General features: G+C 43.2%; 1 protein-coding gene across 4 annotated transcripts in view; it reads left to right on the top strand.

The window, feature by feature from the left end:
- Nucleotides 1-26,674, top strand: part of SCFD2 (sec1 family domain containing 2) — a 556,166-nt gene that overhangs the window by 520,862 nt on the left and 8,630 nt on the right. For 2 of the 4 annotated variants that reach the window (XM_031664453.1, XM_017958819.3), the window contains 2 exons: nucleotides 7,469-7,603; nucleotides 22,098-22,217. In XM_031664453.1, coding sequence (XP_031520313.1) covers nucleotides 7,469-7,603; nucleotides 22,098-22,217 — 255 coding nt within the window. Of the gene's footprint in view, nucleotides 1-7,468; nucleotides 7,604-10,419; nucleotides 15,361-22,097; nucleotides 22,218-26,674 lie in introns of those variants that run through there. The other 2 variants (XM_031664455.1, XM_031664454.1) reach the window with 2 other exon arrangements.

Here is a 26,674-nt window from a genome sequence, read left to right as displayed (position 1 = left end):
AAAAGAGTAACAGAGACATTGACACAAGTATTTTAGTTATCGTATTTTACTTAAATGTGCTATTTTTTAAAGATTCATTTTTTGAAACTTCAACTATTCCATGTGTATCAGCCATCAGGGGGTCTCTTTACGATCTACCAAGCTATCAGGCCAGCCTCATGAGGCCCTCATACAGGGCCATGATATGACCTTCATGGGCCCCGTTTTTTGTAAAAATAAAAAAATAGTAAAAAGTATATGGTACAATTGCATTGGTGTAAAAATAAATACATTAATATTACATATCAAAACATCACTTTCACCTTAAAGTATTTTTCTTCTGATTAAAAAAAAAAAATGCATTTTCATGGGCCCTCAAAAGGAATGTGGGCCCAAGGCACTATATGTTTGTATCTAACAAATAAGTCAGCTCTGTGGTCATGGCTCCCACTTGACACAAGTGTGCCCAAGACGGGAACGTAGCTCCCCATCAGGGGAGCTTCAGGCATTTTTCTTCCTTGGAGTCGTCCTTGTGACCATCCATGAAGCTTGAAGCAGTCCACACAGCTACTGAGGAGTTACTTGGACTGGTTTCAAGGTGACAGCTCAGGAGTGAGAGAGCTAGATTCACAGGGGATGAATACACAAGTCCCCTGACTTAAAATCCTCGTATCCTGTGGGAGCTAATTTCTCTGTAAGAACTCCACAGACATAGCTTCCAGCACTCTTCCAAGGGACATGTCCAATTATTATTCAAGAGTCATTATACTCAGAGAAGCCTACAGCTCTGGCTTTCTATCAAATATTTATAGTTCTTCCAGTTTAATGCAATTTACCAACCAGGGGTCATTTTTGTCATAAGCAATCTTGCCTGGCTGCATAGTTTGACATTCTTCCTTTATCAGGTTTCCAGGGAAACAGAGATAAAAAGTTAACCAAAGGTTAAATTCTTATGTAGAAGGGAAAAGGGTTTAATAATCTATTACCTACAACCTGCAGCTTGCCGGTTGTTAAAGAAATATTTACACTAATGTTCCAATCAAAACTTAACAGGGTGTCTATGGCAGAGACCATGCTGTGTATTCCCAAAACTCCATTGCCTTTTCTTCTGGGGCAAATAGACTACTTTTTCCAGGTTCCCTTGCAGAATTGTAGAATCCAGGTTCCCAATGAACTGTGGTGGAAGTGATACATATCACTTTAGGACTGGACCCATAAAATCTCTGGAAATCCTTCATACTCTCTCTCTCATTCATCATCTGCTGATAAGAGGCAAAGTCTTCAGTGTAGGATTCGAATGCTCTAAGAAATGGTGTAGCACAGTGGTGCCCAACCTTTTTGTCACCAGGGACCTGTTTCGTGGAAGGCACCAGGCGGTGCAGGATGGGGGGTTGTGGTTTCAGGATGATTCAAGCACATTGCTTTTATTGTGCACTTTATTTCTGTTATTACATTGTGATATATAATGAAATAATTATATAACTCACTATAATATAGAATCAGTGGGAGAGGTTAGCTTGTTTTTCTGAAACTAGACAGTCCTGTCTATGGGTGATGGGAGTCAGAGACAGTGACAGGCCATCAGACGTTAGATTTTCATAAGGAGCATGCAACCTAGAACCCTCGCATGCACAGTTCACAATAGGGTTTGTGCTCCTAGGAGAATCTAGTGCCATCACTGGCATGACAGGAGGCAGAACTCAGGTGGTAATTTAAGTGACGGGAAGCAGCTGTAAATACTGATGAAGCTTCGCTCATTCACCCACACCCATTCCTCCTGCTGTGTGGCCCGGTTCCTAACAGGCCACGAACCAGTAGCGGTCCATGGCCTGGGTTTGGGGACTCCTGGTGTAGCAGGAACCTGGGTCTCTGAATGATTGGGCAGGGCACAGATCTCCTACTGCCAGCCCACACTGGATGTGATATAAGCAATAAATCAATGACCAGCAAGAAAAGGAAAGAACAAATTTTTCTGAGGTTTTCATTCCTCTCCCAATCTCCCAAAAAGGTGAACTGGCAGAGAGTGTTTGATCAGAAAAACTAAATTTCTATGGTTTACCCTCTTAATATGGAGACAAACTATATGGCTAATCTCTCCTCTGGCCCTTCCTAGCACATGAGAGAATCTTTGAGTACGGCACCAGAGAAACCACATCTGTCTCCATTATCACCACCTTCTACAGGGTCCTTTGCTGAGAAGTGAGTCATTCCTGGCTGAGTAGAAGATTTCGTGGAAGTCAGAGGGTTCCCATCTAAGAAATCATTGCCAAGCAGTTCATTCTAACCAGATTTCAGTGACATGATTTAGGGCACAAAATGGTCCAAACTAAGTGGCTGAGAGACAGAAACCAAAGGTTCTCCTCATTAAAAACTTAACTGGAAATTTTTTTCGTTAAGAAGACACAAGTACTGTTTCGTGCCTGAGAAAGTCTTTACCAAATTGTGCTCTCTGAATACACAATGTTATCCAGTTGTTCTGTACTTAGTTCTTTCAGTAGAAAATTTAGAGGGTTTTTTCCCCGCATATTCCCATTCAAGTAGGAAAACCTATCAACTTCTCTATAAATTAATATTTACATCATTTACTATGCTTTTGGTTACAATTAAAAATAGGTAAAGAAAATAGTTCTAAAAAGCTGAAACAAGATAGGTAATTTTTTTCTGCCTTTCTAGCCCCTGATTCTTGCCCCTCTCCTTTTTTCCCATTTTATGTCTTTTTTTAAAATCTTAATGCTTTTAGGTAAAATATTAAACCAGAGTGTCCCTCTCATCCTCTACGGCATTGTTTTAATGGAATAAATACATTTTAGAATAAATTTTTACAATGTTCATTATCTCATCTTTTCTGTTAATATCTGTACCTGTTTTTGTCAGTGTTTAAGATTTGTTGTGTTTTGTTTTGTTTGTAGACTTAATCAGCTTCTGTTACTATTATAGCATTATGCTATAATAGTATATTATAGCATATACAATCAGTATTACAAACAATACTGATTGTATATAAACAATCTGATTGTTTACTAAATAAAATGCCACTTTTAGCTTGAAAAAAAAAAAAGGTGATTTATGAAATCCTATGACTTGAAAGTCTAGAGGAGGGGTAGCTTCAAGTGGTGAGAGGCCATTGCCAGGGTAATAGTGGCAGGAATTGCAAATAAACAGGAGAAGCAAGTTCCTGCCTGTTCTTCCTGCGTTCCAGTCTCCCTCTAGTGCCTCCTATCGGCAGAGTCTAACAGACCTAGCTGACAAAGCACAAAAGTGGTTTTCAGAATCTCAGCCCAGCATCACAGAACTGAGTCTAGAAGAGAGGGTTTGGAGTTGAGAGACAATAGCTTAATAACGACCACATTTTCATAGAAAATGTTATTTCAAAATTATTGTTATAGGAAAAGATAATAAGAGAGAATGCAACCAAAAAATGTAAGAAATGAATATCAAAGAGGTAGGTCAGGCAATTAATTAATGAAAGCATTTATGTTCTTTTTCTGGATTATGTGATGTGTTTGCTGTTACTTTTCTGTATTTTAAATCATAGTTTCCTTTCTTCTGCTAAATAAATGTTCACCTACATACCTTAAAAAATAAAAAACAAAAGATTTTCAACATTCCCAATGTAGCACAGAGCAATCACAAAGTCTCAAGAATGAAGAGGTTAAGAAAACTGCACTTCTGAATCTCTGCTCACTACCCCCAAGGAGAACCCAGCTCAGAGGGCATTTTTCTCCTGGATGTTTCATTCCCCAAAATTTAGTCAAAAGTGGAGCAAGGGAAAGAGAGAGAGTGATCCTAGTGTCCCTACTTTCCCCAATCCCTCCATAACTCCTGCCTTCCCCTGTCTCCCAGTCTACACTGGGGTCACAGAACCCCTGAGAACAAATCCTATCACCCCAGGTACACTGTGCCTTGCACAGAGGAGGTACAGAGTATAGTGTTTTTGCTTAATTACAGAGCCACCTTTGTGCTGTGTATGATCTCTTTTCCAGAATCACTACTCTTCCTTTTTGTACAGTACATCTTATGGAGAATAACAATCTTTTTTATTTTTTTGTAGGTTAAGGGGTTGCATTAGTCCGTTCTCATGCTGCAAATAAAGACATTCCCAAGACTGGGTAATTTATAAAGAAAAGAGGTTTAATTGACTCACAGTTCCACAGGGCTGGGGAGGCCTCAGGAAACTTACAATCATGGCAGAAGGGGAAGCAAACATGCTCTTCTTCACAGCAGCATCAAGGAGAAGTGCTGAGCAAAAAGGGGAAAAGCCCCTTGTAAAACCATCGGATCTGATAAGAACTCTCCCACTATCATGAGAACAGCATAAGTGTAACTGCCCCCATGACTAAACCACCTCCCACCAGGTCCCTCCTGCTACATGTGGGGATTATGGGAGCTATAATTCAAAATGAGATTTGGGTAGGGACACAGCCAAACCATATCAGGGGTATATTTTCTTCTCTCTTAAATATGACAGCCTATGTGTATTTCTCTGTGATTCTGCTTAAAGTTATTTTATATAATGAGTTTTAATAGATTAATAAATAACTGTAAGCTTCTGGAAGGAGGAAATGTCCTTTTATATCTTTATATTCCCTTCATGCTTTCTATCAGAATTCCATTCAGTTACAAGTAACAGAGATCTGAAAAATAGTGGCTTAAACATACAAGGTTTTATGGTGACATGTAAAGTAGGCACTAATTTAGCCTGTCCATGTTATGGTGATAGTGACTCCATAAATCGTCCCTTACCAAGTTTTCTCTAGCTCTTTGCTTCACCATCTCTAATGAATGCCCTGTCTTCCAAGATGGCTGCTGGAGCTTCAGGCTTCACTTCTACATTCTAGCCAGCAGAGCAGAGGAAAGGAGAAAAGCATATCCTTCCATTTTAAAAAGGAGACATTTGAAATTCTCACATTACCCTATTTGCCCAGACCTTAATTACATGGCTATACTCAGCTGTAAGGAAGGCTGGAGAATGTAGTCTTTTAGCCAGCTGGTAATGTGCATAGCTAAAGATTGAAGTCTATTACCAAGGAAGAGATCAATTATTATTTGATGGTAGTGCTGATAAGGTATCAGATTATTGGCCAAACAACTTCTTGTGGAGGAGCTTTAAAGAGATTAAAGTTTAAGAGAGTCAATGTCCAGAAAGGCTAAGGTAATAGAAGAGGATTCAAAACAATTTACTCAGGGAAGAGTATTTGCAGGATTCAGAGGCCACTCCATGGCCCTTTTTTTACATTTGAAATAATATTTATTAAATTTTCTTATGATTCTGGAAGTGGACCTCTTAATTTTGGAAAATTTGGAAAAATAAAATAAATGTCTCCTACTTCCTGAACCTAGAGATAACCCTAAATAACATTTTGGTGTGCTTTACCTCAATCTCTTTTTCATGCATAAAGAATTTATTAATTTTTAACAATTGAAATGAGATCATTCTTGCTGTCTGTAGTGGTGTTTTAAACTGTGCTGTAAATAAATAAATTAAATAAATAAACAATACAAAGTCTTCCTCTCACCTTTCTCCCTTGCTTGGTGTGCCACCCCATAATCGTTGCTGCTGATAGTTACTATGTTTCACACCAGAGTTTATTTTTGCATATTTCAGCAAACATAAACTTCCATACTTCCCCTGCCACTTTTTACACAGATTCTAGCCCATCATACACAGTGTTCCTCACCTTGCTTTTTTCATTCACACACTATTCTGTGCCTTGTTTCTGCCTCATAAGCACAGAGCTTTCCTCTTCTCTTTCATGGCATTTCTCCCTGTGGATGCACCCCATTTATTAAACAGCTCCCTACTGATGGCGCTTGGGTGACTTCTAATCTTGGTACTACAAACAATAAACAGCCTTTTTGGATCTCATTTGCATACATGAGCATATGCAAAGAATAAACGACTAGGAGTGTGATTGCTATGTCAAATGCATCTGTGATATTAATAGGTATTATCGACTTGCTCTCTGCATTGATTGCAACAATTAACCCTCCCACCAGCAATGTGTTAGAGGGCCTGTGACCCCATGACCTCATCAAAAGAGTGTATTTTCAAACTTTTGGAGTTTTGATAGTCTGATTTTTAAAAAAAAAAATCCATCTTGGCATAGCTTTAGTTGCAATTTCTTTATGAGCAAGGTGGATCCATAGTTTTCAAAATATTCCTGTCTGACCAGTGTTTCTGTTCATTGCCTTGCCCTTCACGATCATTTAACTATGAGATCTCTGGACAAACAATGCTCTGTTTGACTAATAAACATAAAAGAGTTGGTATCCCCAAGTGAGAAGATGCTAGTTTTCCCTGCATCTTATCCCTGGGAAAGTTGCCGGCTATATTCCTGCTGAATGGTTATGATTTTGATGGTTTATACCTTGCTTTATTTCTAAGCTATTTTAAATAAGAAAATTGGAAAGGGAAAATTTGAGTAAAAAAAATGACTGGAAGAAAAGCAATATGAAGCCAGGAATGAGGACAGTACACTAAGTATTCTAGACAGTTGCTACAGACAAGTCACATATTTGTCCAATCAAAGAGAGAAAGAGTTTAATACAGGATATGCCTCAACTGTGCCCTGTTAGAAACTGGCTTTACTGAAGCTATAATAGATCAGAGAGTGCATTGAGAGAAGATATTCCTTCCTCCTTTGCCCTTCATGCCCCAGACTTCGTGCCGTATCTGACTGGAGGATTGGGAGGAAGGTGGTGCACCAAGTGGGAAAAGAAAACAGGAAGAACTTGGTAACAAGAACTAAGGAAAGAGGTGGAGAAAAACAGCTCAGAAAGTGCCGGGTCAATAAGGCAGCTGGCTCCCAATATAACCTAAACATGGATGGGTTATTCAGGTCACAGAAAAGGAAGGCATTTAGCAGCACTTATCAAACTGTAGAAGTTGTTGCAAACTAACATCTCCCTAATTCTATTGAAATTCTTATGATACCATGTAGTCTGCTTTCTGACCTTTGTCAGATTCCTTTATGTCATCTTAGCTTCTTTTCCTGGCCAGGTCATACTTGGGAGTTGAGCTCTGTGGAAGGAAGAGGGATTGCTTTAAGCTTGGTTATTGACAGCACATTGTAAGTAACATTGGAGTTCCTAGCAGAAGAGAGCATAATTCTAAGAATATTCAGGAAAAACTGGAGACCATCTTCATGTCTGTATCAAATGACAGTGCTTTGTTTCTCAGTATACTTCACGCATAAAATTGTCACTTTAAATAGAAAAATTAGTCATAGTATGATTGTAGCTCTGGTAAGATATATTTGCTTGTAGAAGGGAACATGAGAAGCAGAAAAGCATGCTAAAGCATTGGGTGAAAGTTTATTTTAAAACCCAATGTTGTCATATTGTCTTCTCTCTGATACACACACACACACATCATAGCTATTGCTCAGTATCAAAATAAACTTGCTTTGCTTTCTTCATTACAGATAAAGCTGTACTCTCTCCAGACAAACCAAACAATCCCTTTACTCACAGTATTTTGTCTTTCCAGGCATCTTATAAGCCATTGTTGAAGCAAGTTGTGGAGGAAATATTTCATCCCGAGAGGCCAGATTCCATTGATATTGAACACATGTCTTCAGGTCTCACTGATCTCCTTAAAACTGGATTTAGCATGTTCATGAAGGTAAAGTAACCATGAAGATGTAATTCTAAATATAGAAATGTTCTCTTTGCTGGGCATGAAAATGCTGGCACCCTGTTAACCCTAGCCAGCACCACACAGATAACATTTGGTATTTTGGCTCTTCTAAAATCAAGGGCAATCTTTATCTTTTGATTACAAGCAGCCTGACCTGCTAGCCTCATACTGCTTCTTCTGACCTGAGCACTCTGGTCTTTTCTGGTTAGCACGTGTGGTCTAAGGTGGAGGACACAAGCTCTCTGGGACAGCACTATTGAAACTCTCCTCCTTGCAGTCTATGTTTTCACTTAAAATGAATCCACATAGCACATGGTCTTAGTGACAGCCCTTTGCTCTTAATTCTAGAACTGATTATATAGGATGATGAGTGGCTCTGCTCAGTCCTATGGCTAGCATCACGTCAAAACCCACTTGGAAATGACTTTTGGACTGGCAGACTCCTAGGTGACAAGTGCTAGAATTTATCTGGCTCATATCTGGGGTGGGTCAAAATGACTGACCAGCCCTTGAAGTGGGGATGAAAGGAGGAAAAAGTACACAAATGTGATCTATTTTTAACCTACTGTAGAGTTTCTAAATCTAAAAAGATTTCAATAAGATTACAGGCTGACCTCTCAGTCCATGCCAGGATTTCACTTGTAATAACTCTTGGAAGTAACAGAATGTTTTGCCAGCATCAAAGCATCTTTGAAATCATGAATTAATCTACCTAAGAGATCTGGCCTTTCAGAGTTCAATAAATGCATATTCCAGGAAAACTGTTCCACTCCAAAAGCCAGAGGACAGATGCCAGACAATCAGACTCTAAACCAAGCCGTAAACCTGCTGGAGCGGACCTGCAGGTCTCCTTCCTGCTGTTCCCAATTTTCAGCAACTTCTGTTGCAGTGCCTGGTTGGTGCATTTTCCTTCTATATTTTTTAATAAAGCAGTGCAGTCAGCTTCTTCAAAGTGTTTAGGGACTTCTGAGTTGGTATAAGTAGGCCCAGAATTGGTCAGTGTCTCCCTATCCTGAGTAGCCCTTCATGGTGGCTAGTTGGTATAGAAACTCCCAGAGTAGACACAGTTTCCAACCTTTTCCACTTGAGCATTCTCTTCCTTCATTCACAGGCGTGGCTTTACCCTGAAGAGAGACTAAAATAACAAGTCTGGACTTTCAGAGCCTGGTTAGTAAGGTCTGAGGATGGCCCAATTCCCATGTGCCCTCTCCCAGACAGGCTGCTGTGTCTGTGGTACAGTCAGACCCTGTAGAGGGGGGTCTGACCAAGGGTACAAATGAAGGCTCCACCCCACCTGCACTCGGAGAGTTGCAGTGTAGGTGACAGGAGGCCCTAACTCTGCTCTTTGTCCACAGATGTTCCACAAAAATAACTGTTTATTAGCCAAAGGGATCTTTGATCAAATATGTTCCAGAAACACTGGCTTAAACAACAAATTTGGTTGTTTCTTTGTAGTCCAACATCACAGTGCCTTTAATACATTAATGGACTTTACAATCCTTCCTGAGGAGAATATAGAATATATTATAGAACATAGTTGTGTTGTGTAAGGAGTATCCACCTGCATTTTCTGTCACTGTTTCATGAAACAAGAGTGTCACTTGTTGTTCTTGTTGTTGTTGATCATGTTTATTTTGGAGTTTATTTTTTAATGACCCTTTCAAACACTGCAGAGTGTTTTCTACATCGCTTCCTGCTCCACTGTCCTCAAGCAGGCTCCACCTAGGAAGATGTTTAGAACCGTCCTGGGCCAGCACTGGGCTATTGTGTTTCTCTCCATTTCAAACCCCCAGTGTTAGGGCTCATGACGAAATGCTCCGCCAGCTTAAGACTGATCTCAGAGGGAGGTTTCCAAGTAATGGATTTAAGAAAAAGGAATTTGTGTTCCCCCAGGTCCCCCCAGCAGCTGTCAGGATCCATTCCTCAGCCTTTAGCTGTGAGGCCCCAGCTCTCAATTGCCAGGGCATCTCATCTGTCTATAGGGGGTGGGGAGAGTCCTGGTGGGCTGGCAACAAAGCCCTCTCCACTCCAGCCCCCAAAGGAGAGTCATTTTGTTTGTTTTCTAAATGGGCCTTCTCCGTGGCTGAACCCTCCTACCATTCCACATGGTACAGCAAAGAGTTACCTCTGGTGTATGTGTTAGGGTTTGAACAAAATTGGAATGAACTTAAAGAGGAACACCCAGTAGGGCTTTGAGACACTGACTGTAATTTCCCAAAGAGCTACTTCTTTGAGATAGAAGTGAAGCCATCAAGAGAAGATGTCTACCGCTCTGCTTGAAGGCCCTCCAGAAGAGGAGGATGCAAGATGCAGATGGAGTCTAACATGGCTATAACCGTTTACCAGCCTCCTTCGTGTTGTTTTCCATCACCTCTTACTCTCCCAAGTTATACAGAGAACCTGTGATCAGTGTGTACCATGGTTCAGCCAAGCTCTTACCATTCATTCTGATATTGATCCTCATGACAGCCTTAGAATGTAGGTCCTATCATTATCCCTGTTTACCAGTGAGGAAACTGAGGCCCAGAAAGGTTACGCAGTAGATGTGAACCTCCAGAAGGCTGAGATGGGGTCTTACTCTCCTCTGTTCTCAGGCATTTTCCTAAGAGCACACAGGAAATAGTGACACCAGAATTTGTCCCAAGGTCACTCGTATTCCAAAACCTAGCTCTTAACCACATTTCTTGGCTCCAGGAGGCTGCCAGGCATTTTCTTGGAAGTTAAGTATTCATGTACTCATATGTCATTCATTCTGGTTTCCTTCGTGGTTACTCATTAGCACAACTGCTCTCCCTTTTCAGCATCTATCCAGCTCATGAATAAAATCTATCCCTGGGCTGGTCATCGAGACAGCCAGTGTGAATGAGCTCCCTCGAGGGTCATCTGCTGCTACCTCATCTGCATCTCTGGGACTTGGCCCTGGGACTCATTGGCAGCACTCCCCAGGAGAATAAGTGTGTGCATTGGAGTTGAGTTGCCTCTACACATTGCATCTTCATTGTGTATTAGCTACCAACAGTTATTGCTCATTTCTTTCTTGTCACTTGCTGCCCTGCTTTGTTCTTCTGGAATCTGCTCCCTCCTCCCCTTCTCACTCAAGACCCACCAGTGCTGAGCCAGAAAGACACAAAAAGGCAAATTCTGCTGAATAAAGTTATCAATGTGGAATCCTTCCCGTGCTCAGGGTGCTGCTGTAGAAATGGGAGAATTCTAGAGCCTGAAAGGCTCTAGCTGAGCTGCTCATCCATCCCTTCCCTATCTCTGAACTCAAAGATGGTTTCGTGATGGTGCTGACACAGGGACACCCAGAAACAGGGTCTATAGACTGTACGGGGATGAGGGCAGATTGAGAGGCTGGTGAGAGATGCGCTGGGTAACAGAGCCAGCAGTTACTCCCGTGGGGTGTAGAGTGTGTGCCCTCACAGCAGGTGATGGAAGGAACACAGGACAGCATTGTCCAGGCCCCACGTGGCTTCTTCAGGGCTCTATACATTTTGTTCATACTTTTGTAGCTGCAGTCATATACTGTTTTGTATCTATACATATTAGGTACCTTTCTCCAGACTGTCTTTCTTCAGACTAGTGTTTTCCTAACTGCACAACTTGATTCACTGCACATTAGTGGATCAAGATATCAGTTCAATGGTTTTGAACAGCATGTTTTACTGAAAAAGAACAGAACAGACTAGGTCAGAGTTCACTGCATCTAGCAAGATAAAATAACACAACCCAGTCGCACATAGATACACACGCATTATTTAAATGTTTTCTTATCAAAAGAATGTGAACGCTATCACTGTGAGAATCAGAAAGCTGATTCTTTTCTTTTCTGCATCCTCAGTGGTCGGTACCTGTATAGGCCTTACAAACAGCAGAGTCTCACCAAAAGTTGGGAGGGTGGTCAGGGTGGACCTGTTTTAGTCCTTATTCAGAAAGCAGCACAGCTCCAAGGCACTGGTTCCTCTTTCCAACTACTGCCCTTAAGCCAAAAGCTTCTATCTCAGTTTCACAGGGGTTGCAAGGTAGCAGCCCCAATCACTCAACTCCAGTGACCCTCAGAGGAGGCCCTGACCCTCCTTTCCAGCAGCTACTAAACAAGGCAAAGCTGGTCATTGCTTCATCTGTAGGTAACCCCAAAGAAGCAGCAGCCCACTCGCTCTTGCCTCGCCCACCATGCGTTGATGTGCACAAGGGGAAGGAAGCCTGCCTCCACCTCTGTCAAAGAAATCTGATGCGCTCTTCTCCTTTCCACACTGACAGTGTGCAAATCTGTTTCTTCCAACTTCTTTGTTTCTCTAGAGAACAGAACAGAACAGAAGTAAACGGGTGTATTTTGTAGACTGAGAAATTCAAGGAATCAAGAGGAGAAATGTCCTCACAGAGTGGTCACATAGGAGAATGAGTGACACCAAGGGAGATTTGAGGCTCTTTCCTATTTAACAGCTTTATTTTTTAAGTTACATTTTATAAATGATAGACAGTTGTCTCTTTCATGCATTCCTTCCTCATGCCATCTACTGTAAGCTATGCTAATAGCAATCACTTCATTCTACTGTGTTTGTTTACAACAGCCAACAGAGAGTAGTGGTAACACATCTGGAGTCACACTATTTGGGTTAGAACCCGAGCTCCACCATTTACTAGCTATGTGACCTTGGGCATATCTCTTAACCTCTTTGTGCCTAAGTTTCATCATCTATAGATCAGGGATGATAATAGCATCTACTTTTGGGGGCTATTATGATAATTAAATAAATGAATGCATATAAAGCACTCAGAACAATGTCTGGCCCGTAGTAAGTACTACATAAGTATTTGCTATTATTATTTTTATGGGTTTGTATCCCTGCCACACTGTGACATCTGAAAAGAGCCACCTTTAATACCCTTGTATGCCTGTACGTAGCAAGTGCTCAAGTATTTGGGGCACAAAGCCTAATTGTTGGGTGAACAAGTGAATTAAATAGAATAGAATAGAATAGAATAGATATGCTGCCCCCCCAAAAAGTCACAAACATTTCATATTTCACTACTGATTTGCTCTTGTCAGAAAGACATGGAGTGCTGAGTGCTCTTCTTTTGCTGTGCCTGTGGGAAGCCGTGTTCATAAGGCAGTAATGTATTTTTCCAGACTCCTCTTTTTCTTTTCCACTGTGAGTAACTTGTTGAGCTCCTCAGTCTTGGGAGACATCGACTGTCCTTCTTGGGGCAAACTGTAGGGAGCCAGTGAAAATCTGGACACATGCCGTGACAAGCTGTTTCACAGGAATGGAGGCCAGCAGGGCTAGACCCTGGCCAACACAGAGGCAGAAGCCCCAAGCAACTCAGGCCCACAACTCTCCCAGGAGTACCTCAGCAGTGCAGTCTTCACGTACGGGAACTGAGCAAGAGCTCTGCTCTGCAAAGGTTTGCTGCTGCTCCTCGGGCAACCTCAGCACTGCAGGGAAATGGAGACCTCCATTCCAGGTACTTGGAAATGGCTCACAGAACTCAATCTTATTTATGTACATTTTTGCAGGCAGCGAAAGTTAAGAAAAATACCTGTGTGTCTAAGATTATCTGCATCAAACAAATCCTCTATGATAGGAAAGTCAGAGTAGCTGGATTTTGCCTTTACTAGAGTCAGAATTTCATCTGCGTCATATTGCAACTGGTTGAACTTACTTTCTTTGCAGTGTTTAGCATGCATTCCTGTTGAAATCAGATTGTCCAGAGAAGTCTTTCATCTCCACCTGTTCTGGTTATCTATTGCTACATACCAAGTCATCCCAAATCATTGATTTAAAATAGTACTGATCATTCATTTTACTCATAATCTACACTCTGGGTAGAGCTCAGTAGAGAAGGACTCACCTGCAAGATGGCTCATTCATGTAGTCAGAAAGTAGATGCCGAGCGGCAGCTGGCATCGAGGGGCCTCAGTTTCTCTCCATGTGGGCCTTTTCATGTGGCCAAGATTTCTCACAGCATGGCAACTGCATTCCAAGGGCAGGCATCCTAGGAGAGAGCCAGGATTCAGATGTATTGTATTTTATGACCTAACCTCAAATGCCACATAACATCACTTCCACAGCACTGTACTCTATTTGTCAAGGCGATCACAAATGCCCACCCAGGTTCAAGAGGAGGGGACACGCACTTTTCCTCTTGAAAATGGATCAAGAGCATGAGGAACAGAAAATATTGTCATGGGCACTTTTGGAAAATACAATCTGTACTCCACCTAAATGTGTTTGGCTGTCAAGCTGAGCAAGGCAGTGTTTGGCTAATCCTAGGAGTTTTCCCTCCAATCTAGAGGATGGAAAAATCACTCATGCTTCTAAGCTGGTTTCAAAATAAGTGAGCCCAGAAAGGCTTTGTCAATGAAAGGCCTGTTTGCTATTCTTCCATATGTTTTTTAACAATATAATATTTTAAAAACTACTTCCTGATAAGAAACTGAGCTGGGGAACTTTCCTCTCCCAAGTTTGCTCCATCAAGTCCCATAAAGTAAGCCAGATGAGCTGGGGAGAAGAGCAAGTATACCCACTAGATCATTTCTCCAGCAGTTCTGAGAAGTGTTTGAAGTAACTTGATGTACTTCTCAACCAGATGATAGACTTGCGGTTAGCCACACAGAGCTGTCAGCTTCAAAGGGCAGTGTGTGAAGCCCACTAGGGGGTGGTTCTAGCAAATAGGGAGAAATAGCTTTGGCAGAACCTGACATTCTTAAAACAGCCTTTTCTCCAAAATCCTTGTGCATGGAATATCTTGAGCTCCTTAGTGAAAAGCTTGATAATGATCTAATAAATAAATCAAAACATACCTTACCCCTCTCCCTACAACATGAATTTAATTTAAAACTAGCATGTCTAATAGGCAGCACTTTTAAAGTGCATTTCTGGAATTTGTGGTTTGGATCTCAATCTCCTGAAAATAATTTATCTTCTATCTACTCCATATGTTTGGACCTCAGCTTGTTTTGACTAAAGGACATGATTTGTCAAGATGTTTTCTCTGATAAAATTGACATGAGGAGGGTGGGTTTTATCTAATGAAACTGCATGAGGCCCTTTTACCTCCTTTTAAGTGTGCTTTTTAAGACGTTCTTTTTTTGTTCTTTCATTTCTTATGTGGCCATGCTTAATTGGAAAAAATTTTTTAAACTATGAAAAAGACTCACAGAAAGCCCAGTGCTTACCTCTGGGTCCCTTACCTGAGTGGATATGAGTCTCCCATTGCCTTAAGTGGCAACAAAAAGAGGACCACAAGGAGAACTAGAGCAACTGCTCAGGTAGGCTTTGAAAAGCTGCTGGTGTTGAGGGGTAAGAGTTAAAACTCTTTCTATTGGAAGTAAGATGCCAACAAATTGTAATAACTTAACTAAAGGAAAATTTATTATGAGGCCCATGGGATGTCCTGGGTTCGGAACCCAAGGGCAGCAATGCAAGAGACCTCAGAGGAGCTGAACTATTGAGACTAAGTCAACTGGACTTAAGGCCATTTCAGGACAACCAGGACAGTATCTCAGTGAGACCCATTCTGCCTGAATGAGAACAGTGCCCTGCATTTTGTAGATTCTCAATAAATAGTATGAATGAATGGTTGAGTAGAGTAGCTATGCCACAGCTTTGACTGAACCTCATCTATCTTCAAGCTTTTGAGGTTAAGCTTCAATTCCCAGGGAAGGGCCTCTAGTTGGCCCACCCTGGGTCAGGGGGCCATTCCAGAACCAATCAACTGTGACTGAAGGACAGGATCACACTGTGCATCTGACAGTGTGCAATGACTGAGAGACCCTTTCGTATGCTAGCCATTGTGGACAGTTAAGGAAGATATAGTTGGCAATTGTGGATTGGACAGATACCTGCAGAAGAATCTATAACAGGGATAAAGGATGCTTTGGAATGCAGAACAAAAATCATGAGGCTTTCGGAGATAAGAGATAAGTGATGTCAGGTCCTTGGAATGGTGAGAGCACTGAAGCATAGCTCAGTCTGGAGAGTCATGTAGATCCAGCTTCACAGGCGATTGTTCGTATTAAGCAAAAACAAGACAGGGTGCAGTAGTGCTCCGATGTAATGAAATGCCAGCATGCATGGGGAGGGTGAGGCAGGAGGATCGCTTGAGCCCAGAAGTTTGAGAGAAGCTTGGGCAACATAGCAGAGACCCTAGAAGAATATGAAGACAGAGATAAGCAGAAACTAGATCCCAGAGGGCTGGAGTTTTGACATTTGACCAGAAACACTGAAGTGCCATTGGATGTTTGCTAGGAATATATAACCAGTTTACATTTTATGAAGTTCACCCTGGCAGCAGTGCATGAGACAGAAACAAGAGCAGACTGACTGGGGAGGGAAGGTGAGAGGATGAAAGTCTAAGGTCAAGTAGGGCCAAGGGATGAGGGGACGGGAACGAAGCCTGGTGGATTCCACAGGACGGGGATTGACGGGATGCAGCCGTAAATGAGTGGAGGCTGTCTAGGGCCATTCATTTAGTTTGGAGTGACTGGATGGACAGTGTTAACATTGTTTCCATCGGGAAGCAGAACTGGAAAAGAAGATAACTTGCACTTTAGACTTGTTGAATGTAGGAGCCTGAGAGACAGCCTTAAAGCTCAGCAGAGCCTGGGCCAGTGTTAGCAATCTGGGGACACTGGCATGTGTGAGGCATTGAACTATGGACAGGGACAGGGCCACCCAGGGAGGATGTCTGGGAGAAGATCAGGGGCCAGAGGCCAGAGCGGTCAGGAACACAGCTTGTCATGGAGCAAGTCGAGCAAGAGGGGCCCTCTAAGGAGGGAGAGAAGCTAAGAGAGCTTAGAAAGTAGAGGGCAGGGGGGAAGTTTCAGGAAAAAGGAAGCCATCAACTGCAGCAAATGAGGCAGAGAGGTCAAGCTGAACAGCCGACGGGCTCTAGCAGCATGGAAACCTTTTGCAATGGGATTAACTGTAAGTAAAAGTAAGTCCCACAGGCTCTGGTGACTGGCTGATGTTTCTAAAGAACCAAAAGTACAGAGTTTTAAGAGATGAATGCTGATAAAAATGCTTTTCGTTTGAAGACTTTGTTGAGAAAAGGCAGTATGTGGAATGAAAGGTACAACGGTTACAGCTCTGCAGCGAGAGGAACTTTGATTTCAACCTCAACCCTACAGCTTACTAGTCCCGCCGCTTTGGACAAGTTATTCCACCTCGTTAAGCCTCTGTGTCTCTGTGTGAAATGGGGCTTCTGCCTACTTCATAGATTCCAAGGCTTGCATAAAGTGATGCTTGTCGCTTACCCTCTCCCACCTGATTTTCCTCCATAGCGCTCACCACCTTCCTTACTTACCCACTGACTTACTGATTTTATTGGCTGTCGCTCTCCCTCTGCTAAAATATCAGCTCTGTGACAGCAGGGGTTCTTTTCTCTTTGGTTCACTGACGAATCCCTGATGCTTAGAATGGTGTCTGGCCCCACAGTAGTCAGTCAATAAATATTTGTTGAATGGATGAATAAGTGAGTAAAACATGAAACGTGAAGTGTTCAGAGGGAGTGGCAGTGCTGTTACTAATTCCTGGGGGGAGAAAAGCCATTACCAAGGGCCAACTTCAGTGTCAGCCTGGGTGCTTCCGAGGCTTAGTACCCCCTTAAGGCCAAAGCTCCTATTGAACTGTCTTCCTTCTACAAGGCCCTGTCCATTGTTGTAGAATGACCTGCCCTTGCCTGTTGTAGGGACAAATGAATCACAAATAAAGAGAAACTGAGTGGAGGAGCACCATGTGGAGGAGGAATCAGAATCCCAAACTCTTAGAGGGCACCTGGAAACTGGAAGCAGCAGCAGAAACCCTTCTTTTGGCAACCCCAGTGATAGAAGACAATCACAACACATCAAAGAGCTCTCTCAGGGGTGCACTCCTCCAAAGGGGTCTCAGCAGCCTCTGCTGCAAAGGCTCAGATGGAATGGTGTAAGGAAACTGTCTTCTCTCACCAGAACTGATGTCTTAAAATCACAGCCAGCAAAGATTTAGAAAATGAAAGAAAGAACGGTGACTCGGACTTACTTTATTAATCTGTGCATTTGCAATTGCAGTAGTTATGCTTCAGTCTTTCATCTTCAAAGTGCCTTATACCATGAACTAACATGCAAACAGGGCTTAGTCATGTATGGCCTATTATAAGGAATGTGTTATTCTGATGGAAAAGACTGAAAAGACTCCACTTCCCAACAGTCTGCTGACTTGAACAGCTCCACAAGAAAAGTCTGGTATCAAAACATGAATCTAAACAGAAACCAAAATAGCAAACACCAACATGCATTAATTGGACCCATTTATTTGTACCAAAACCAACATTCCCCCCACTCCTTAGCCCCAGGGTATTGTTCTTTGTTGTCGCAGTTTGTTTCTTTTTTTTCCCTTTTCATCTGTCAATACATCCTTCCAGGATTCTCCCAATGTACTTTGGATTCCAGACTCTCTTATAGAAAGCATATGTCTTTGGGAACATATTGTACCACGTTCAAGTTCTGGAGCCAATTTATTTCTGTCCCAGGATTAAGTGAGAAACAACAATTGTTTGTAGGGCTGGAAGGAAGATCCGGGTTACTTACTCAGGCAGAAGAACTATGCATAAAGTAAAGGGAAAGTTTCTAAGAAAAGAAAGGCCTTTCCTGTTAACCTGCGGATATGATTCATTCCTTCATGTAACTATTTCATTCATGCAACATTTACTGAAAGCTTACCAGGTGCTAAGTACTAAGCACAAATAGGCCAAAACCCACTGGTGTGGTCCACACCGTGTCTATAGCCTGCAGGCCTTTCTTACTGATATGGAAAATCCCCAAGGTGTATAGTTGAGTAAGTATAAGGTAGACTGTTAAGGTCAAGATGATGATTACCTGTGGGGAGGTAGTGACAGGAGTAGGTCATGAGGGGGTCTCTTCAGGGTGCTGGTTTTCTGTTTCTTGGTCTGGGTGCTGGTTACACTGGTTTGTTTACTTTCAAAATTAATGGAGCAGCACACTGGTGATATGCATACACTCGGTAAATTATCATATGTTTAACAGATGTTCCAAAAAACAAATACCAGGTGTTCAGGTATGGCACAAGCCGCCGTGAATGGCTCCAGCAAATAGTGTGTGTGGAGGAGATGAAAATAGAGTCATAAACCAGAGCCACATTGTAAAAGCCTTATATGCTAAACTACAGAGTTCGAACTCTATCCTAAAAGTTATGAGATTCTATGCAGAGAATCTGAGCATGTGATGGAGCCGAGAGGTGTTTAAGAGTGTGGCCTCTGGCATTTTGCTCCTGGATCCATTACTGTGCATGAACCTCAATCTCTGCATTTGCAAAATACACTAATAATTGTGTTTGCTTTCTAAGGATATTTTGAAAATTAAATGAGATAATACCAAAAAAAGTGCAATGTTTGCTATATTCAATAATAAATATTTGTATTTTAGAAAACGTACTTGGCAAAAATGAGGAGAATGGATGGGGTATGGCCAAACTGCGTAGGGGAGACAAACTAGAAGACTGTAGCAGTGATCTAATGTGGAAGTAATCAAGGAGATGTTGATAACTTTAAGTAGGTAGAATGAATAGAACTTCATCTGGGAGATGAAAGAGACAGCAAAATCTAAGATGCCTCTCATGTACCTGGCTCAGGTGACTGTGAAGGTGGTGATGCTGTTAAAAATTCAAGAGAAGGAAAGGTTTTGGGGAAAAGATCATGGATCACATTTGAAACCTGTTGAGTTCAGAAATCTCGGGAGGTATCGTCCGCAGGAGCTGGGTGGTGCTGTCCACGGGAGCTCAACAGAGATGACTGAGCAAAAGGCATAGGTTTGAGATGTACATAAAAAATGGCACATGAGAAGATGAGGTCCTTCAGGGATGTTGCATTGAGTGCAAAGGGCAAGGAGCCAAGGATGGAGCCATAAGTAACAACATTTAAATGGGCATACCGAGAAAGGGAACCTATTAAGAAATCTGAGAAGACATAATTAGAAGGGTAGAAGGAACCACCTAGAGAAAGTGCTATCATGGTTCTTAAGAAGGGTGTCATCAGCTGTGACAAATGCCACAGAAATGTCAGGTTAGATGACAACAAAGGAGTGTCCACTGACTCCTACAATATGATAGCCACTGGTGACTCCTGTGAGAGCAATTCCAGGGTACAGTAGGACAAAAGCAGGGTTGCTATGGTGTCTGATATGCAGATTGGAAGAAAGCAGTTGACAAACGTGGTCAGGGAGAAACAGAGGTACAGAGCAGGATGCGGACTTGAGTCTTTTTCTAAAGATGAGAGTGTTTTGAAATTTTTTCCAGTATTCACCACCACCTATTTTGAGGCCATTAGATAGTCCCCTAGTCCTCTCTCTTCTCTCTGTCCTTCCTTTCCTCCTGCCTGCTGCCTTTGCATTCTGAATTTCCTCTTCAGAAGCCAAGGAATAACGACATAACTGGGAACACTTAATGCATCATCCTTTCAAGTGCTTTTAGAATAAGATGTTGAGACGTGGGTATAATCAGGCAAGGGAGCCAGAGATCTCAGCTGAGAAAGGAGTTGGGGGGTGGTAAGAGAAAGGGCTTCCTCTTGCCCTGCTCCTCCCCCAGGCACTCCTCTGGACTGCCTGTGACCCACAGATGCGTTGTGATGGACATATACACTTATACCTTCATTCCCCTTCTCCTTGCTGGAGGTGAAGCCTGTTACCCACCTTCTAGCTTTGGTGGCCACGCAGGCAGCTGGCAGACTTTTTCCTGCAAGGACTCCATGCATGCTCCATTCTGGCTGGGCCTCCCTGTCCCGCTCCACCCTTCTGGTGACTGATTGTCTCTGGAACTTGGCTCACACTATTTCTCCTGCCCACTCCTCATCAAACCAACTGTGGCTTCCAGATTCAGCTCAAAACATACTGTCTTCAGAAATTCCTTCTTGTCCCCTCAGTATCCCCATCACTGAGTCTAGTTATTCGTCATTTTGCATTTCCTGAGTGGTTACTTTGAGTTATTCTCATTTTAGTATATAAGAATATTTTTACCTCATTGATGAAATCATAGGGAATCAGGTGGAATTCTCCACAGCATCTTGTGTAGGTTCCATGCAACATGGACCCTCAGCTCAGGCTAGCTTGAAGAAGTTAAGGGCTGTAAGTCAGTACTGTAAGCACCTTGAGGGGTGGGCCCTGTGCTTTTTCATCTTTGTACACCCTCTGCCTCCACCTACCTAAGGCTTTAACTATTTATTATTTCCACAAACGTTTATTGAGCACCTATTATGTACCAGAAATTGTACTAGGTAAGCTGGGAATAGCATAAACCAGGAGGATGAGGCTCTTGCTTCATGGAATTTATGTTCTAGTAGAGAAGATGGCCAACAAGTAAACAAATAAATAAACAAATAGAGTAACGACAAGCTGTTTTACATGCTTTGAAGGAAATAAACAGAGCCATGCAACAAAGAAGGGGGCACATTTATACTGAGATTAACAAGAAAGAAAGAAGTTGTCCCTCAGCCTTTTCTTGTTTTTAGTAGCTCCTGCTCCTTTAACTTTTCTTTCAACGAAATCTTTATCGAAAGAGACATAATAAGGAGTTGTGTTATACATTTTCCCAGTCAATGAGTTCACAGACCACTGAGACATCTGATAGCTAAGAAATCATCATCTCTCTAAGGGCTGTTTATCACACCTGCATAATGAAGGTAGTGACACAGGATTTTTCTCACCCACTTTGCCAACCAGGGACCTCCACAGCCAGCAATGCCCCACTCCCAGGCCTTGCTAGACCCCAGGCTTGCCACAGGAGATGCCCCACCTACTCGGCCCACTGGGCCATACATGGCTTGTGCACTGGCTCAGCCTGTGGCTAGGCAGGCATGCCCCAGCTCACCCATGTTATAGCTTGTACCTGCATTCAGTGGTTCCCGAATTCTTGTCCCATGCCCAAGAAGAACAAGGTCACACTGACAATTGAAAAGTGAGGAGGGTGGAGAAGAATTTTATTGAGCAACAGAACAGCTCTCAGCAGAGAGGGGATGCAAGGGTGGTCCCCAACTGAAGTCAGGTGGTTTCTCTCTGTGTGTGGCTGTGTCCGGGGCTTTTATGGGCTCAGAATGGGAAGTGCATGCTGATTGGTTTGCAAGTATGCAAAAAAAGGCTAAAACAAAGTCACCACTGAAAGATAGACATGACAGTGTAAAAAATCAATTAGGGAAGGGTAGGTATATGTAAAATAGGGGAAGGGTAGGGATCAATCAGAGGAAAACACACCAAATAGGAAGATGGGTTCTCAATCCAATCCATGGATTTACCTGGGACTTGTAGCTAGGCTTTAAACTGTCATCAGGTTTCACCAGGGTCCCACCCCTATCTCCCTAGGATTTATCCGCCTCCTGCCACTATCAGTAGTAGTCCTGAGGTTTCTACAGAGGGACAATGAAGATGGCACCCAGCTGCATCGCACCTGCATCACTGCCATCCATCTGATATTGCTGGTGTTTTGTTTTGCAGGTGAGCCGCCCTCATCCTAGTGACTACCCTGTCCTGATCCTCTTTGTGGTAGGTGGGGTCACAGTCTCTGAAGTGAAAATGGTCAAAGATCTTGTGGCATCATTGAAACCAGGAACCCAGGTACTGAGTCTTCCATGATTTGAACAAGAGCTCAGAGGCAGGGGTGTGAAGGGTGGGTGAGGGCCCTCCACCCAGGGGTCCCAGTGCCCATCTCCTAGCCTGCCTGCCTATCACCCTCCTGGCTTTGTTCCTTCCCTCCTGCTGCCACCTGTGTCACAATGTCTTCCTGCAGCCAGAACCAGCCCTACATGCCCATACAGGAACAAACAAGTTCCTTTGTTCCCAGAGGTGCAGGACTGGGTCATTTTGATAAAGTCTATCATGACAGATTAAATGGTATGACACCAGGCAAATTAGCCCTAAATGGAAACTCTGTTGTTTGCAAAATAAACTGGGGTAGGGTGGAGTCCGGTGGGGTGAAGGGAGGGAGGAGAGCTCTTCTTTTGTAGCTCTGGGCTTCTGGGGCTAAGGTACTGTTATCCCTATTCCTGATTCCTTAGGGTCCTATATTCTCTGGTGTCCAATCAGTGTTGAATATCTCAGGAGTTTTCACTGCTCTCTAGGCTCCAGATAATGGAGGGATGACTCCAAGAACCACCTCCCAACTGTGGCAATTAGAGAGCGGAGTCAGAGGAGTGCGGGAAGGAGCATTGTCCAGACAATGACTAGTGTTGTAGCTTTCTTCTCTATACCTCTTGCCAGGCCCCATCCCATCCCCTAAACAAGAAAACTGGCTCTGTGGCGCAGTAGTGAAGAACGTAGATCTTTCTATTTTATGGGCCCAAGTTCCAATCCTATCTCTGCCTTTGACTAAGCAGGTGATCTGGGAGGAAAAAGCCCTCAGTTTCCTCATTTAGGAAATGGGCCAAGGTGGCTGTGAATCTTAAATCAGAAGAGGCTTGAGAATATGCTTCTTAGCACTGTGCCTGGCTCAGAACTCTCAGTCAATGATGGCTGCAGTTATTCCCAGCCGTTTTTGAGCAGTCACCACACTGCTGTGCTGGAGGATTTGAGGCTCACAGAATGAGGCAGCAGGAGCCCAGGGAGAGAGGCTTCTGGAAGAGAGAACCCCTGCCTCTGGAAGTTCTCCTGTGACTGGGGGTGCACAGCCTGTTAAATTGGTAAGATGTAAAACGCTTGCCTTAGTGTGTTCCCCAAAGCAGCCCCAAAGCCAGGGATGAGAGAGCAGGTAGTTTATTTGGCAGATGATCCCAAGAAGCAGAAGTGAAGAACTCAGAAAAAAAAAAAAAGACAGTGAAGAAGAAAAGCCACAAAACAACACACTGCCAAGCTGGGTATGCTCTGGGTGCGCAGTCCTCCAGGGGCCCCTGAGGAGCTGGTGTTACACGGCTCAGAATTGTCACGCCAGAGGTCAGAGAACCTGGGATGTCTTCCCTTCCACTCTCATCCCCCCAGGTTAAGACTTGACTCTGGGGGTGTTATCTTCCCAGTGCTTTGGGGTTACAGCTTTGTGCCACCTCCTACCTCCACCCACTACTGTACATATCCACACAGCCAGCTCCAGGAGCTGCATCCTTCCCTTTTGTGACATCCTACCTGTTGCTCCGGGCTCTTTCCACATCTCTACCCACCTCCACCATCTATACTGGGAAATGCAGATCTGGACTTCTCCCTGACTACTTCATATTTGCTGGTCTAGTCTCCCCAATCAAATATAAATTCCTTGAGGACAAAGGCTGGGGCTTTCCAGGCCTGAGCAAATGGCAGTGACTCAGTAACCCTTGTAGTTTGAGGGATTTATTGACTCCAAGGGAACTGGCCTGGTAGGAGCAGTCTGTGTTGTTAGAGTCGCTGAGCTACCAGGTTAAGTCAAGAAGGTCTGGTCCCTGCTGGTCTCCAGACACCCAACTGAGGAATGGGACCTGGATACCCAGAGAGCTGCAGCAGGCTCTTGAGCAGAGCAGTGACCAGTTTTTGACTATGATCATTCTCCTGTTACTATCACCTGTTATGGTCATAGCTGGTAAGATTTCTGATAAATTTGCAAATTCTGCTTCATTTAACACCCTCCTTGCCAGCAGTGATATGGTTCTGTTTAATGAATGATTGCCTTTTTGAGCAAGACCTCTTTTTTTTTTTTCATCAGAAACCACACTTCTTGCTGCCCCTCTAACATAGTGAACCAAATTATTAGCTCTTCAGAACAGTGATGCATTGTAATAGCCTGAAAGACATGTTAAGCCCTACTCTAAAAGGATAAAATGCAGACGTTTTCAAAGCCCTGTGACCTGAGTTTGACAGCAGAGCCCCAGAATCTACAGTGACTTTGCTGCAATCTGACCCTGTGCTCAGTCATCTGCAGAGAGAGCTTCTCAAAGAATTTTGAGCTTAAGGATCAACCTTGACTGCTACTTGTCCTTTGTGCAAAAAGCTCCTCTGAAGAGTTAGCAGGCCCTAGGAAGATTCCTCAGGCAGCGGGGGAAACAGAAGAGGCATTCTTTATCCTGAAGTCCTTCACTCCACATTTTTGAAGGAGGTGAATTACCTGGATGTTTGCAGAGTGACACCTGCTGTTGCAGGTCTCCCTTTCTTAGACCTTGACAGACACACAGCTGCCCTGGCCCTACAGCAAACTCTGCAGATATGAGACAGGACCAGCTTCCTGCTTTTTAGAGTGCAACGGAAATCATGCCTTGCTGCCCTAGCAATACACGAAGTGGCATGCGTGCTAGTTCCAGTGTCTGCTCAGACTCTGACTTCTGTTCAAGAACACATGTGACCTCATTGAAGGGGATAGGTTCTACAGAATCTATACCCAATAGACCGTCTAAGACCTTTGGGCGAGCAAGGGAGTAACCCTCACTTGATCATTGATGTAAACAGCAATAATAGACATAGCTAGTGCTTCCATTCTGGCTTTACTATCCAGCCTTTACTTGACCATCTCCCAGGATGAGGATTTGTCACCTCCCACTGTAGCCTATTTGAGGCTTGGAGGGTATATTAGTCAGGGTTCTCTAGAGACAAAACTAATAGGATAAATGTAGATGTAAAGGGGAGTTTATTAAGGAATATTGACTCACACAGTCAGAAGGTGAGGTCTCACAATAGGCCATCTGCAAGCTAAGGAGCAAGGAAGCCAGTCCAAGTCCAAAAGCTGAAGAAGTTGGAGTCCAGTGTTCGAGGGCAGGAAGCATCCAGCATATGAGAAAGATGTAGGCTGGGAGGCTAAGCCAATCTAATCTTTCCATGTTCTTCTGCCTGTGTTTATTCTGGCTCCACTGGCAGCTGATTAGATTGTGCCCACCCAGGTTGAGGGTGGGTCTGCCTTTCCCAGTCCAGTGACTCAAATGTTAATCTCCTTTGGCAACACCCTCACAGACACACCCAGGAACAATGCTTTGCATCCTTTAATCTAATCAAGTTGACACTCACTACTAACCACCACAGAGGGCTTCATTCTTGGTTCTAATATCTCCTCTAGATGAAGCCCAAATCTGCCTCTTTGGTACTGTCACTCAGCAGTGCTGGTTCTAGCTCTTAAGCCACACAGAATTTAAAAGAAAATGAGGTTCATCCCTCTTCCACATGACGATTCTGCAGACATATGAAGATAGCTCCCATGTCCTCCACCAGGTCTTCTCTTCTCCAAACTGAATATCATCAGTTCCTGTAGCCACCCCCCTCTTACCCTGTGACATGGACCTGAATTCCCTGATGATGTGGCAGTTCTCCTCAACCCCAGTTTGTCTCCCTCTCTAGCACTTGATTGGAACCAAAAGCCAAACCTTGGTGTGGACTGATCAGCTCAGAGAAAATTGGGGTCATCTCCTCCTCCTCTCTACCATGGCCTACAAAGCCCACATGATCTCACCCCTGCCTACATCTGGGGCTTCTTTTCCTACCACTCTTGTCCTTGCTTATGCCCCTCCAGCCTCAGGACTTTGCATTTTTCAACTATTATATTCTCAGCACTGCAGAGTCTGCCACTTATTGGATATTCATAAATGTTAATTGAATGTCCAATACTGAACATTAGAGACTCTACTTATGTCATTCCAACATAACAGAAAAGCAGCTTTTCTGGAAAAGACCACACAAACCACACCAACCTATTGACTGACACTGACATTGTAGACAATTAAAACCACCTTGTCTTTTGTATCTATTGCTATTATTCCAAATCTTCCCTATTCTACTGCTGTGTGGGTGCTTTTTGGATCCACGTACAGGAACTTACAATCATTCCTATTAAGCTGGATTAACTAATGATTCAACAGGCATTTATAGAGTATCTAAAAAGCAAAAAGATGATCTACTCTGTCTGTGCCAGGCATTGTCCTTTATGCTAAGGACAGAACAGTGACCAAGCTAGACACATTCCTACTTTCATGGAACTTCCATTCTACTGGGTAGTAACTGACAATAAACATGGAAGCGCCAGCTCGTGGCAAGTGGACAGCAGACATAGATAGGTGCTAGTGTAGAAAAAACCAGGAGGACGAGCTTCTTTTAGATAGCAAGACTCCCATGGAGAAGGCTTTGGATCTGAGATT

This window comes from Papio anubis, chromosome 3, assembly GCF_008728515.1.
Source record: "Papio anubis isolate 15944 chromosome 3, Panubis1.0, whole genome shotgun sequence".
Classification (NCBI taxonomy): domain Eukaryota; kingdom Metazoa; phylum Chordata; class Mammalia; order Primates; family Cercopithecidae; genus Papio; species Papio anubis.
This window is presented reverse-complemented; position numbering and strand designations above follow the sequence as displayed.